General features: G+C 37.3%; 2 protein-coding genes across 9 annotated transcripts in view; one reads left to right on the top strand and one right to left on the bottom strand.

Moving 5' to 3' along the window:
- Positions 1–11,765, top strand: part of LOC134206267 (uncharacterized) — a 36,926-nt gene extending 25,161 nt beyond the window's left edge. The window contains exons 7-12 of the mRNA XM_062681961.1: positions 8,780–9,517; positions 9,579–9,812; positions 9,869–9,942; positions 9,995–10,092; positions 10,148–10,383; positions 10,446–11,765. Coding sequence (XP_062537945.1) covers positions 8,780–9,517; positions 9,579–9,812; positions 9,869–9,942; positions 9,995–10,092; positions 10,148–10,383; positions 10,446–10,927 — 1,862 coding nt within the window. The 3' untranslated portion in view covers positions 10,928–11,765. The remainder of the gene's footprint in view (positions 1–8,779; positions 9,518–9,578; positions 9,813–9,868; positions 9,943–9,994; positions 10,093–10,147; positions 10,384–10,445) is intronic.
- The window catches only part of LOC134227108 (cadherin-87A), a 1,007,180-nt gene that overhangs the window by 653,298 nt on the left and 340,964 nt on the right, over positions 1–12,918 (bottom strand). The window lies entirely within an intron of this gene.

Genomic DNA, 12,918 nt, shown 5'->3' with positions numbered 1-12,918 from the left:
TTGATAACACCATGCTTTATTTTGCCAGAATTCAGATTCTGTTTATTGGAAAATTGTTCATTAGGCTCCATAATGAATACTTATTTTCGAAAACATCCATTACGATTTTCTCCAGAAATCACAATTTAAAATAGCCAGAAGGCTTCACTTCCCAACAATAACAATATCCCGAATCTGTTTCTCCTCTTATCGTCGAATCATCAACAACCTGCACATCCTCCATCGGAAAAACATCGAAATCGATCCATTCGGTTCCACAGCCTGCGGTGGCCACGTTGCTCCAGTCTGTTTTGGAAACCTGCCGGAAAAACCAATTTCAACTTTTTGGGCCGGGCTTTTTAAGCATCCATTCCAGAGCGATGGTGTTGTCCTCTCTGCTGGCCGGCCGTGCCGAAGTCATCATCCCACTCAAAACAACGAGAGCAACGCTGTCGGCCGGGCAAGTCAGCGCAAAACATGGAAAGTTTTGATGCGGATGAGTCCACTTCTCGCCATCACCCGGGCGCGTGTAGTTTGGGGCTTCGGAAAGTCGAAAACATTTTCACGGTTCTGCCCTGTGGGGACGCTCACAGGTTAAAGGGAAACTGTGGGCAGGTTGGGGGACCAGCATTGAACTAGCTTACGTTTAAAAAAACAAGCCCTTAAAATAAGCATGGGCTTGAGTCAGCCGGAACTAACGCAGGTTTCAACGATCGCCACGTTGTTGACGTTGGGGTGAGAACTCATTCTGAGAGCCAGTTTTTTGTTTTTCATCGGCTTTATCGGCTGACCCTTCGTTGGGATATAAAGTAGACAATTTGAAGCGGCCGTCTATTGTTGATTGAAGTACATGGTGTCGGACTTTTCATCAACGATAACAGAGTGGACCCAGAAAAAGTGTGTGAATGTGTAAAAGAGTGTATCATTAGGAGAGAGTCGGGTAATATTGTTTTTTTTTTGTATTTTCTCAAAATATCTTAATCAAGTCGTTTAGAGCACGGTAATCTGCAGCAAATATTCTACATCATTCTACAAATACAGTCAATGCCGAACACTCTCATTATGAGCAATGAATTTAAACATCCCTCATCGTAAAAATTTCAAAACGGATCACTTCCATTCGAAAATATCTCCTGAACGGCCGATAACATCGTCGTAAAAGGCAAAGCACTTCATCGGCGGGTATTACCTATCAGGTCGATTTACGACACGAAATTTTATGCAGTTCTGTACCATTCAGCAGTCGCGGATCCGGCTTCTGCGGCACACTTACCCGGGATATCGGCTTGCCGAATCGCCATTCAAAGCACCCATAATAATCGAAGCTAATGGCATACCGTTTTATGCACACACGAACCATCACGTGGGGGTAATGCAGGGTATATTTCACCTGACCACTTAACCTGGGACTTCCTGGCGCAACCCGGCTCGGGAACACACCACGTCGCGTCGTGTAAGTAGCGGTAACAAATCTTCCGGTCGTCCGGGACATTAAGGACGCGCGTTCTCATTCTATTCACCTGTGTGCACGAGCTGGTGCATGTGTGTGCTACCATTTCGCCCCGTTGCATAAATATTTATGACGCTACCGGAGTCCCATCATGGTGAAGTTGCGCTTGACTCTCGGCTCGACTACTGCTGCTGCTGTTGTTGCACTGTTTTATGCTCAATAGACGTGTGTATGTCCATGGTTTTTCTGAAACGGTTTCCGGCGAAGGCTGCTTTCTCCCTCCACTTGATTCAATTCTCTAACAATGGTTCACGATGTTGTTTGGGAACGGACAGAAGGCTGAGGGGTCGCCCCAAGAGTCGTATGAGTGTAAACACGGGCTTTATTTATGCAAAATTGTTACCTTAGGTGGAGAAGTGCTTCATGATTACCAGTGGTTCACAAATTAGAAAGTTCTGGTTCAAATTCTTAGTGGCAGTTGTTGCGTTATTAATTGTAAATAATTGGAACTATTTTTGCTCTCGATTGAGCCCACGATAGTCTTTGATTTTCTAATTCTAGTAGTGATTTGATTCTGTTTCGATACGATTCCAATTATCTTCTCGTTTTCAATTTGTTTCTTGTTCGATTTCGAATGACTTTCGATTCGATTCGGTCTAAATTCGATTTCAATTTGATATCGAATTTGGATTGATCTCTATTTCGATTCCATTATTATGCGATTTTCATTCGATTTCTTTTCGATTCGATTATGATTTCGGTTAGATTTCAATCGATGCAATTTCTACTCGATTTCGATTCGATTTTGATTCAACATAGAAACGATTTCAATATTATTTCGATTCGATTACGATTCAATGTTGATTCGATTTTAATTCGATTTCGATTTGATTTCAGATTGATTTCGATTCGATTCTGATTCAATTCCGATTCGATTTCAATTCGATTTGGATTTTATTTCGTTTCTATTTTTATTTGGTTTGATTTGATTTTATTACGATTTCAATTTAATTCAAATTCGACATTGGTTCGATTTGAAGTCTACTATCCAATTTGGATTTTATTTCGTTTCTATTTTGATTTGGTTTCCATTGGAATTTGTTACGATTTCGATTTAATTTAATTTCGACATTGATTCGATTTGGAGTCTTTTATCCAATTTAATTCGACTTCGGTTCGATTCGGATTTGATTTTGATTTTATTTCGATGCGATTTCGATTCGATTTCGATTCGATTTCGATTCGATTTCGATTGGATTTCGATTCGATTTCGATTCGATTTCGATTCGATTTCGATTCGATTTCAATTCGATTTCGATTCGATTTCGATTTGATTTCAATTCGATTTTGATTCGATTTCGATTCGATTTCGATTCGATTTTGATTCGATTTCAATTCGATTTCAATTCGATTTCGATTCGATTTCGATTCGATTTTGATTTCGATTCGATTTAGATTCGATTTAGATTCGATTTCGATTCGATTTCGATGCGATTTCGATTCGATTTCGATTTAGATTCGATTTAGATTCGATTTCGATTCGATTTCGATTCGATTTCGATTCGATTTTGATTCGATTTCGATTCGATTTCGATTCGATTTCGATTCGATTTCGATTCGATTTTGATTCGATTAAGATTCGATTTAGATTCGATTTCGATTCGATTTCGATTCGATTTCGATTCGATTTCGATTCGATTTTGATTCGATTTCGATTCGATTTTGATTTCGATTCGATTTAGATTCGATTTAGATTCGATTTCGATTCGATTTCGATTCGATTTCGATGCGATTTCGATTCGATTTCGATTTAGATTCGATTTAGATTCGATTTCGATTCGATTTCGATTCGATTTCGATTCGATTTCGATTCGATTTCGATTCGATTTCGATTCGATTTCGATTCGATTTCGATTCGATTTCGATTCGATTTCGATTTCGATTCGATTTCGATTTCGATTCGATTTCGATTTCGATTCGAATTCGATACGATTTCGATTCGATTTCGATTCTACTTCGTTTCGATTTCGTTTCAGTTTCAGTTTCGATTCGATTTCGATTCGATTTTTATTTCAATTTACATTCAATTTCGATTCGAGTCAATTTCAATCCGATTTCAATTCGATTTTGATTCGATTTCGATTCGATTTCAAATCGATATCGATTCGATTTGGATTCGATTTCGATTCGATTCCGATTCAATTTCGATTCGATTTCACTTCGATTTTGATTTCGTATTGAATCGAAATCGATTCGAATTCGAATCAAAATATAATCAAAATCGAATAGAATCGAAAGTGAATCGAAATCGAAACAATATTTAATCGAATTCAAATCAAATCGAAATCAAATAGAAATCATATCGAAATTGAATCGAATTAGAATCAAAATCGAATCAAAATCGCATCGGAATCGAAACAAAATTGAATCGAAATCAAATCGAAAACAAATCGAAATCGAAACAAAATTGAATCAAAATAGAATCGAAATCAAATCGAACTCGAATCGAATCGAAATCTAATCAAAATCGATCCGAAATCGAATCGAAATCGCATCTAAATCGAATCGGAATCGAATCTAATTTGAATTGAAATCGAATTGAAATCGAATCGAAATTCAATCGAAATCGAATCGAAATTGAATCGAAACCAAATCGTAATCGAATCGAAGTCGCATTGAAATCGAAATGAAATTGAATCAAAACGGAAATCGAAATCGCATCGAAATCGAATCGAAACCGAATTAAAATCGTATCGAAATCGAATAGAAATCGAATCGAATCGAATTCGAATCGCAATTGAATTAAAATCGAATCGAAATTGAATCGATATTGAAACGAAATCGAATCGAAATCGAATGGAAATTGAATCAAAATCGAATCGAAATCTAATCAAAATACAATCAAAATTGAATCAAAATCGTATAGAAATCGAATCGAAATCGAATAGAAATTGGATAGAAATCGAAATCGAATCGAAATCAAATCGAAATCGAATCGAGCACGAATCTAAATCGAATCGAAATCGAATCGAAATCTAATCAAAATCGAATCAAAATCAAACCGAAATCAAATCCAAATCGAATCAAAATCGTATTGAATTCGTATCAAAATCAAATCTAAATCGAATCTAAATTGAATCGAAATCGAATCAAATTCGAATCGAAATCGAATCAAAATATAATCAAAATCGAATCGGAATCGAACCGGAAGTGAATTGAAATCGAAACAAAATTTTAATCGAATTCAAATCAAATCGAAATCAAATTCAAATCAAATCGAAATTGAATCGAATTGGAATCACAATCGAATCAAAATCGCATCGGAATCGAAACAAAATTAAATCAAAATAGAATCGAAATCAAATCGGACTCGAATCGAATCGAAATCTAATCAAAATCGAACCGAAATCGAATTGAAATCGAGTCAAAATCGAATCGAAATGGAAACGAAATCGAATTGAAATAGAATTGAAATCGAATCGAAATCGAATCAAAATTGAACCGAAATCGAATCAAAAACGAATTGAAATCGAATCGAAATCGAAACTAAATCGAATCTAAATTGAACCGAAATCGAATCAAAATGAAATCGAAATCGAATCGAAATCGAGTCGAAATCGAATCGAAATCGAAATCGAATCGAAATGGAATTGAAATCGAATCAAAATCGAATCAAAATCGAACCGAAATCAAATCGAAATCGAATCAAAATCGTATTGAAATCGAATCGAAATTGAAACTAAATAGAATCTAAAATGAATCGAAATCGAATCAAATTCGAATCGAAATCGATTCGAATTCGAATCAAAATATAATCAAAATCGAATTGAAATCGAATCGAAAGTGAATCGAAATCGAAACAAAATTGATTCGAATTCAAATCAAATCGAATTCGAATTCAAATCGAAATCGAAATTGAATCGAATAGGAATCAAAATCGAATCAAAATCGCATCGGAATCAAAACAAAATTGAATTGAAATCAAATCGAAAACAAATAGAAATCGAAACAAAATTGAATCAAAACAGAATCTAAATCTAATCGAACTCGAATCGAATCGAAATCTAATCAAAATCGAACCGAAATCGAATCGAAATCGAATTGAAATCGAATCGAAATCGAATTGAAATCGAATCAAAATCGAATCGAAATGGAATCGAAATCGAATTGAAATCGATTCTAAATCGAATCAAAATCAAACCGAAATCGAATAAAAAACGTATTGAAATCGAATCGAAATCGAAACTAAATCGAATCAAAATTGAATCGAAATCGAGTCAAATTCGAATCTAAATCTAATCGAAATCGAATCGAAATCGTATAGAAATTAAATCGAAATCCAATCAAAATCGAATCAAAATACAATCAAAATTGAATCGAAATTGAATCAAAATCGAATCGAAATCGAATCGAAATCGAATCGAAATCGAATTGAATTCGAATCGAAATCGAATCGATATCGAATCAAAATCGAATCGAAATCGAATCGAAATTGAATCGAAATCAAATCGAAATCAAATCGAACACGAATCGAAATCGAATCAAATTCGAATCTTAATCTAATCGAAATCGTAATTGAATCGAAATCGATTCAAATTCGAATCAAAATATAATCAAAATCGAATCGAAATCGAAACGAAAGTGAATCGAAATCGAAACAAAATTTAACCGAATTCAAATCAAATCGAAATCGAATAGAAAACAAATCGAAATTGAATCGAATTGGAATCAAAATCGCATCGGAATCTAAACAAAATTAAATCGAAATCAAATCGAAAACAAATCGAAATCGAAACAAAATTGAATCAAAATAGAATCGAACTCGAATCGAATCGAAGTCGATTCGAAACCGAACCGAAATCGAATCGAAATTGAAATCGAATCTAAATCGAAATGAAATCGAATCAAAATCGAATAAAATCGAACCGAAATCGAATCAAAATCATATTGAAATCGAAACTAAATCGAATCAAAATTGCATCGAAATCGAATCAAATTCCAATCTAAATTTAATCGAAATCGAATCAAAATCTATTCAAAATTGAATCGAATCGAAATCAAATCGAAATCGAATCTAAATCGAATCGAACACGAATTGAAATAGATTCGACATCGTATCGAAATAGTATCGTAGTATCAAAATTGAATCTAAATCGATTAAAAATTGATTCAAAATCGAATCAAAACCGAATCGAGATCGATTTAAAATCGATTCAAAATCTAATCGAAATAGAATCGAAATCGAAGTCGAATTCGAAATTGAAATTGAAATCGAATCAAAATTGAATCGAAATCGAAACAATATCGAATATAAATAGGAACGAATTGAATCGAAATCTAATCGAAATCAAATCGAAATCAAATCGAAATCGAATCGAAAATGACTCGAAATCAAATCAAAATCGAATCAAAATTGAATCGAAATCGAATAGAAATCGAAAAAAAAATTGAATCGGTTTCAAATCTAATCGAAACCGAATCGAAATCGAAACAAAATTGTATCGAAAAAAAAATCGAATCGAAATCGAATTAAAAAACTAATCGAAATCGAAATCAAAATCAACTCGAAATCAAATCGAATCGAAATTAACTCGGAATCCAAACAAAATCGAATTCCGATTCGATTTCGATTCAATTTCGATTCGATTTCGATTCGATTTCGATTCGAATTCGATATCGATTCGATTTCGATTCGATTTCGATTCGATTTCGATTCGATTTCGATTTCGATTCGATTTCGATTCGATTTCGATTCGATTTCGAATCGATTTCGATCTGATTTCGATTCGATTCGATTACGATTCGATTTCTATTAGATTTTGATTCGATTTCGATTCGATTTCGATATTATTTCAATTCTATTTCGATTCGATTTCGATTCGATTTCGATTCGATTTCAATTCGATTTCAATTCGATTTTGATTCGATGTCGAGTCGATTTCGATTCGATTTCGATTTGATTTAGATTTGATTTAGATTCGATTTCGAGTCGATTTCGATTCGATTTCGATTCGATTTCGATTCGATCTTGATTCGTTTTCGATCTCGATTCAATTTGGATTCGATTTCGATTCAATTTTGATTCGATTTCGATTCGATTCGATTTCGATTCGATTCTATTTCGATTCTATTTCGATTCGATTTCGATTCGATTTCGATTCGATTTCGATTCGATTTCGATTCGATTTCGATTCGATTTCGATTCGATTTCGATTCGATTTCGATTCGATTTTGATTTCGATTCGATTTCGATTCGATTTCGATTCGATTTCGATTCGATTTCGATTCGATTTCGATTCGATTTCGATTCGATTTCGATTCGATTTCGATTCGATTTCGATTCGATTTCGATTCGATTTCGATTCGATTTCGATTCGATTTTGATTTGATTTCGATTCAATTTCGATTCGATTTCGATTCGATTCGATTTCGATTCGATTTTGATTCGATTTCGATTTCGATTCGACTTTGATTCGATTCGACTTCGATTCAATTTCGATTTCGATTCGATTTCGGTTTCGATTAAATTTCGATTCGATTTCGATTCGATTTCGATTCGATTTCGATTCGATTTCGATTCGATTTCGATTCGATTTCGATTCGATTTCGATTCGATTTCGATTCGATTTCGATTCGATTTCGATTCGATTTCGATTCGATTTCGATTCGATTTCGATTCGATTTCGATTCGATTCCGATTCGATTTCGATTCGATTTCGATTCGATTTCGATTCGATTTCTGCTTTTGATTCGATTTTGATTTGATTTGGATTCGATTTCAATTTTATTTCGATTCGTTTTCGACTTCGATTCAATTTGGATTTCGATTCGGATTCGATTTCGATTCGATTTTGATTTGATTTCCAATCGATTTCTATTCAATTTCGGTTCAGTTTCGATTGAAATTCTTTTTCATTGCAAATCGATTCAATTCTATTTCGATTCGATTTATATGATTTTGATTCGATTCCGATTGGATTTCGATTCGCTTTCGATTTGATTCCTGTTCGATTCTATTCAATTTTTAATTGATCTCTATTTCTATTCGATTTTGATTTAAATTCAATTCGATTTTAAATGTGCTGAAAGCAATTTGTAACATTTTGTAAATAAGATATCGTAGATAAGATTATGAAAAACTAGTGAATTCTCGTACCTATTTTTTGAGCGGCAATTTTGGAAAATAAAGAAATTTTGAATTCAATATGCCAAATTTATTTGGCAACCATGTTCACCACTACGTGCATAGAGCTCGCAGAAATATATTGCATCGATTAATCGAAGAAATTCCCAACCGAGCGATAATTTCCAAACAAAAACAATCTATGTAAAAGTGATTTCATTGAACAGTTCCCATTATCGCTTCATCGCGATCGGTCCCACTTTACAGTAACAGTACTCTCGTGTTCAAAATGAATTTCCTACATCGGTTGATAATTTTTGCTGTATACCAACTGCTTCAAGTGGACCCGTTTGCCCTCGCTTACCATTGTGGAACTCGCAAGCACGGCTTCGTCCAACTGGTGTCGCACGGTTGGAAAGCCGAGGAAGGCGAGTGGCCATGGCATGTGGCCATTTTTCATAAGCAACCTCGTGAAAAGCTCCGATACCAGTGCGGCGGAAGTCTGCTGAACGAGAAACACCTTCTGACGGCGGCCCATTGCGTTGTGAACCGCAAAAATAGGCGTCCGATGCCGGTTGCAATATTTGAGCTGCATCTTGGGCAGCAGAGTTTGTCCGTGGTCGGCGATCCAGTGCAGATCCGGGACGTCAGCAAAGTGCATGTCCATCCGGAGTATTCTGCCCTGCGGAACGATGTGGCACTGCTGGTGATGAGATTGGCCGTCGTCTTTACGGACTACGTGATCCCGATCTGCATCGATCAGAGGGTTGCCCAAGATCTGAGCAATCTGGAAGGTCAACGTGGATGGATTACGGGGTGGGGTACGACCGAGACGGGCAACGTTTCGGAAGTGCTTAATACGGCGTCACTGTCGGTGGTGAGCTACCGGAAGTGTACAGAAAACGATCCGGTTTTGTTTGGAAATCTGGTGAATGAAAATGTGTTCTGCGCGGGGGATCTGAATGGTAAGCGTTGAAAATGTCGTGAGCGATTGACGGGTGATCCAATATTCTTTATCTGTTGAAGGAACCAGTCCTGGAGGCGGTGACAGTGGCGGCGGAATGTATTTCTATGATGGCGATCGATGGATTCTGAGAGGAGTTGTTTCTTTTGCGAAGATAGATCCCTCAACCAAAGTGATTGATACCTCGAAATATTCGGTTTTCTCAAATGTTCAACGATATTTGACCTGGATTAAGGAAGTCATGGCTGAAAACGAACCTCAAGCAGCTCAAAGGCCGAAGCGAATCAGTGAAAAAGGTATTTCCATCTTCAGCTTGTTCTTAAACATTTTGTCTCGATATTACGAGTTTCAGAATGCGATAGATTCCAGAAAATGGCGGCCAAACGCAAAACCGGAGAATGCGTTAACTCGAGACACCCGCATTCAGTTAGTTCCTTCAACTATCAAGTAATCCGTAATTGACGCTAACCTTTTGCAGATATCAATTTCCTACTCCGATGGAGATCCCAAGCTAATGAAATGCAATGGTGTTTTGGTTAGCGAAAGCTTTGCTATTACAATTTGTATTTGTACTAGGTGAGTACCGCACTTATATATTTATGTCATGTTTACGATTGAAACAGTTTGTTAGATTCGCCACACCGGATCAAATACAGATAGATGGATACGGCAGTGTTGATATCCTGGAAGTCACGTGTTACCCGGAGTTCGTAATGAGTCCCAAGAATCATGATTTGGCTGTCGTTAAACTAAAAACACCGGTCCAGCTTTCAAGTAGTGTGATACCAGCCTGTCTGGCCAGCAATTGGACAGAGAATCTATACGACACTCTCGTGCAAACCGGTGTTGGAATGAACGCAACCACAGGCAAGTGTGTTGCGAATTAATAATGAAATTGGAATAGCAATTTGGTAAATTATCTGTTTCAGGTGTCCAACAAATCTTCGAGTCTGAGGATAATGAATTTATTACGGAAGAACGATGCAAGAAGATTTTTGGTTTGGAAAACGATCCCGTTACCCGACCTGGTGACATGTGTGTCATCAACACCGATCCGTTGCGAATCGGACTTCACGGGATAATGGGAGCGCCTTTACAGTCAGTCAACAGACAAGCCTGCCTGTCTACCATTGTGGGTTTGAAGGATTTCGTTATAATGTACGACACGTGGCCCAAAGATCTACCATGGGTAGAAGGTTACGTGCGAATTTCGTATTACCTGGATTGGTTAGAGCAGATCATCTGGAACGAAGAACTTCAGCCAAGAGGTTTGACTGCTACGGAAAATCTGTTAGTGGAACAGAATACAGAAACATCGTCCACAACTCCTATTGAAGGAATTTTCAACAAGGATTTCGTGTTTCCTGATCAATTGGAAAACTGGATTCTTAGATTTAATAAAACTGTGTGAATCAGAAAGTCTATAAAAGTCACAATTAACAAAATTCTTTAAATAAATATAGATGACATTCAATACAAAACCAAATTAAAAATTCATTGAGAACCGATATTCTGCAGCGAGTAGCCGCGCTCGCGGAACGCCACAACATCTGTCGACCACACCGTCATCGTCCTGGTAAATGGTCTGCTGTCCCGCCGGATGTTCCTGATGGTACGGCACTGCGAACACCCAGCGAATCGCACAGCAGCGTGTGGGGAGAAAAAAAAGCGGCAAGGCGGCGCAGAAAAAAAAACCAGGGGAATTCAATCACGTACGGTTTATTATCGCTATTAACACAAAGTGTTGCCATATTTATAAGGCGATGAGTTTTACGGGGTGGTTTCGTTGTTTCTGAATTGCTCTACAACCAACAGGCACTGGACGTATCGCCTTAAAAAAAAATGCCGTTAAAAAAAATGTCGGAGTTCATCGTAGAAAGGACCGAGCAAAATTGAAAAAAAAAATGCGAATAGAAAAAAACACGGTAATTAGTCACCCGCGAATAACCAACAGGGATGGAGAGAGACGAACAGAACCCAGGGCAAGATTAACGACCCGCTGAAAGGTGGCGTTTGTTGCCTGTTGGTTTAATTAAGGACTCAAAAACAAATCGTTATTGCACGACCAGAGCGGTCCACCGGTGGTGGAAAATTGGATGGGGGCTCGTATCGTGGCAGTGGTTCAAGTGTTTTGGCAAGCCATCGCAAAATAAGTGTAACGAACTTTATTTAATTAATTAAATTTGTGAAGTATCGTAGACCGGGGGTCATGGATTTTGTTTTATTTGCCAATTATTTATTCAAACCTCGTAGGAGAAAGTGATGTGCGACGATAAAGTAATATTTTAGAAAAACCCCTCTGGAGTCTGTTTGGTACTAGCTCTCGATTTTATCTGCAAGAATCCCTCGGCAATTCCGTGTGGGTTTCCCGGATGAATTATTAGAGGAATTCCCGAAGGAGTATTTAAAGAAATCTGGTAGTTGTCAGCACACAATGGCAGAATAGCAGAATGCCTACCTCAGCACAGGAGCCATCGGCAGTGTAACCTGGAACAAGCCAGAAGCAGCTTTCACATATTGGTTGACGGTCAGCGACAGGATATCGATGGAAGGAAGGGGAGACTCCGGTCGATAGTCTTGTAACCGAATTCCATGTGGCTGATTTGGACGTTTGGTCGAAACGGTTATTGGGCCGCATACGATGAGCACGTGTGTTAGCAACCTCACCGTTTTTATTATCCTAATTTCTTCGAGCTAATGTTATATTTTTGACAACAAGTTACCGTTGTCGGGGGTGACAATGGGTCAAATGGGGGTGAGAATGGGTCACTGTTTCAAATACTTAGAATGCTTGTAGAATAGATTGAATGTATCTGAGGGCAAGAAGACTAAAATATAAGAGACCTTTTTGAACCATTTTGCTATTCGACCTCCAGGCTGCCGGTGAGAGCGATGACCCATTCTCACCCCCGATGGCGGTACCGTGTACAATAGTCGTCAATAAAATTACAAATTACAAATCTGCTAGCCGAAAATTTGGGCTGAAAATGGGTAATTTTTTGTTGGTGCTTGATGCCATTTGACAGAGCCCCGGCCAAGTGATAATTGAGAAGTAAAAATTTTAAAAATGTGAAATGAGAAACGAAGAGAAAGAAGTGAAAAGTGAGACATTTCACTTCTCGCTCTTTCTTTTTCACTTCTTCCACTCACTGTGAAAAGTGAGAAGTGGGAAATGAGGAGCAAGAAGTTTCACTTCTCATTCCTCATTTCTTGCTTCTTGTTGCTCACTTATCATTTCTGACTTCTCATTTCTCACTCTTTTTTCCACTTCTAGTAATGAGAAGTAAGGAATGAGACATCTGACGATCCTCTCCACATTTCTCACTTCTCATTGCCCACTTCTCCCTTCGTACTTCTCGCAGTGAAACCTAAATAAGAATCTAGAATCTAGACCCCCTCCCA

The sequence above is a fragment of the Armigeres subalbatus genome, chromosome 1, assembly GCF_024139115.2.
Source record: "Armigeres subalbatus isolate Guangzhou_Male chromosome 1, GZ_Asu_2, whole genome shotgun sequence".
Lineage (NCBI taxonomy): Eukaryota > Metazoa > Arthropoda > Insecta > Diptera > Culicidae > Armigeres > Armigeres subalbatus.
The sequence above is the reverse complement of the archived record's forward strand: the minus strand, read 5'-3'. Positions and strand labels throughout refer to the sequence as shown.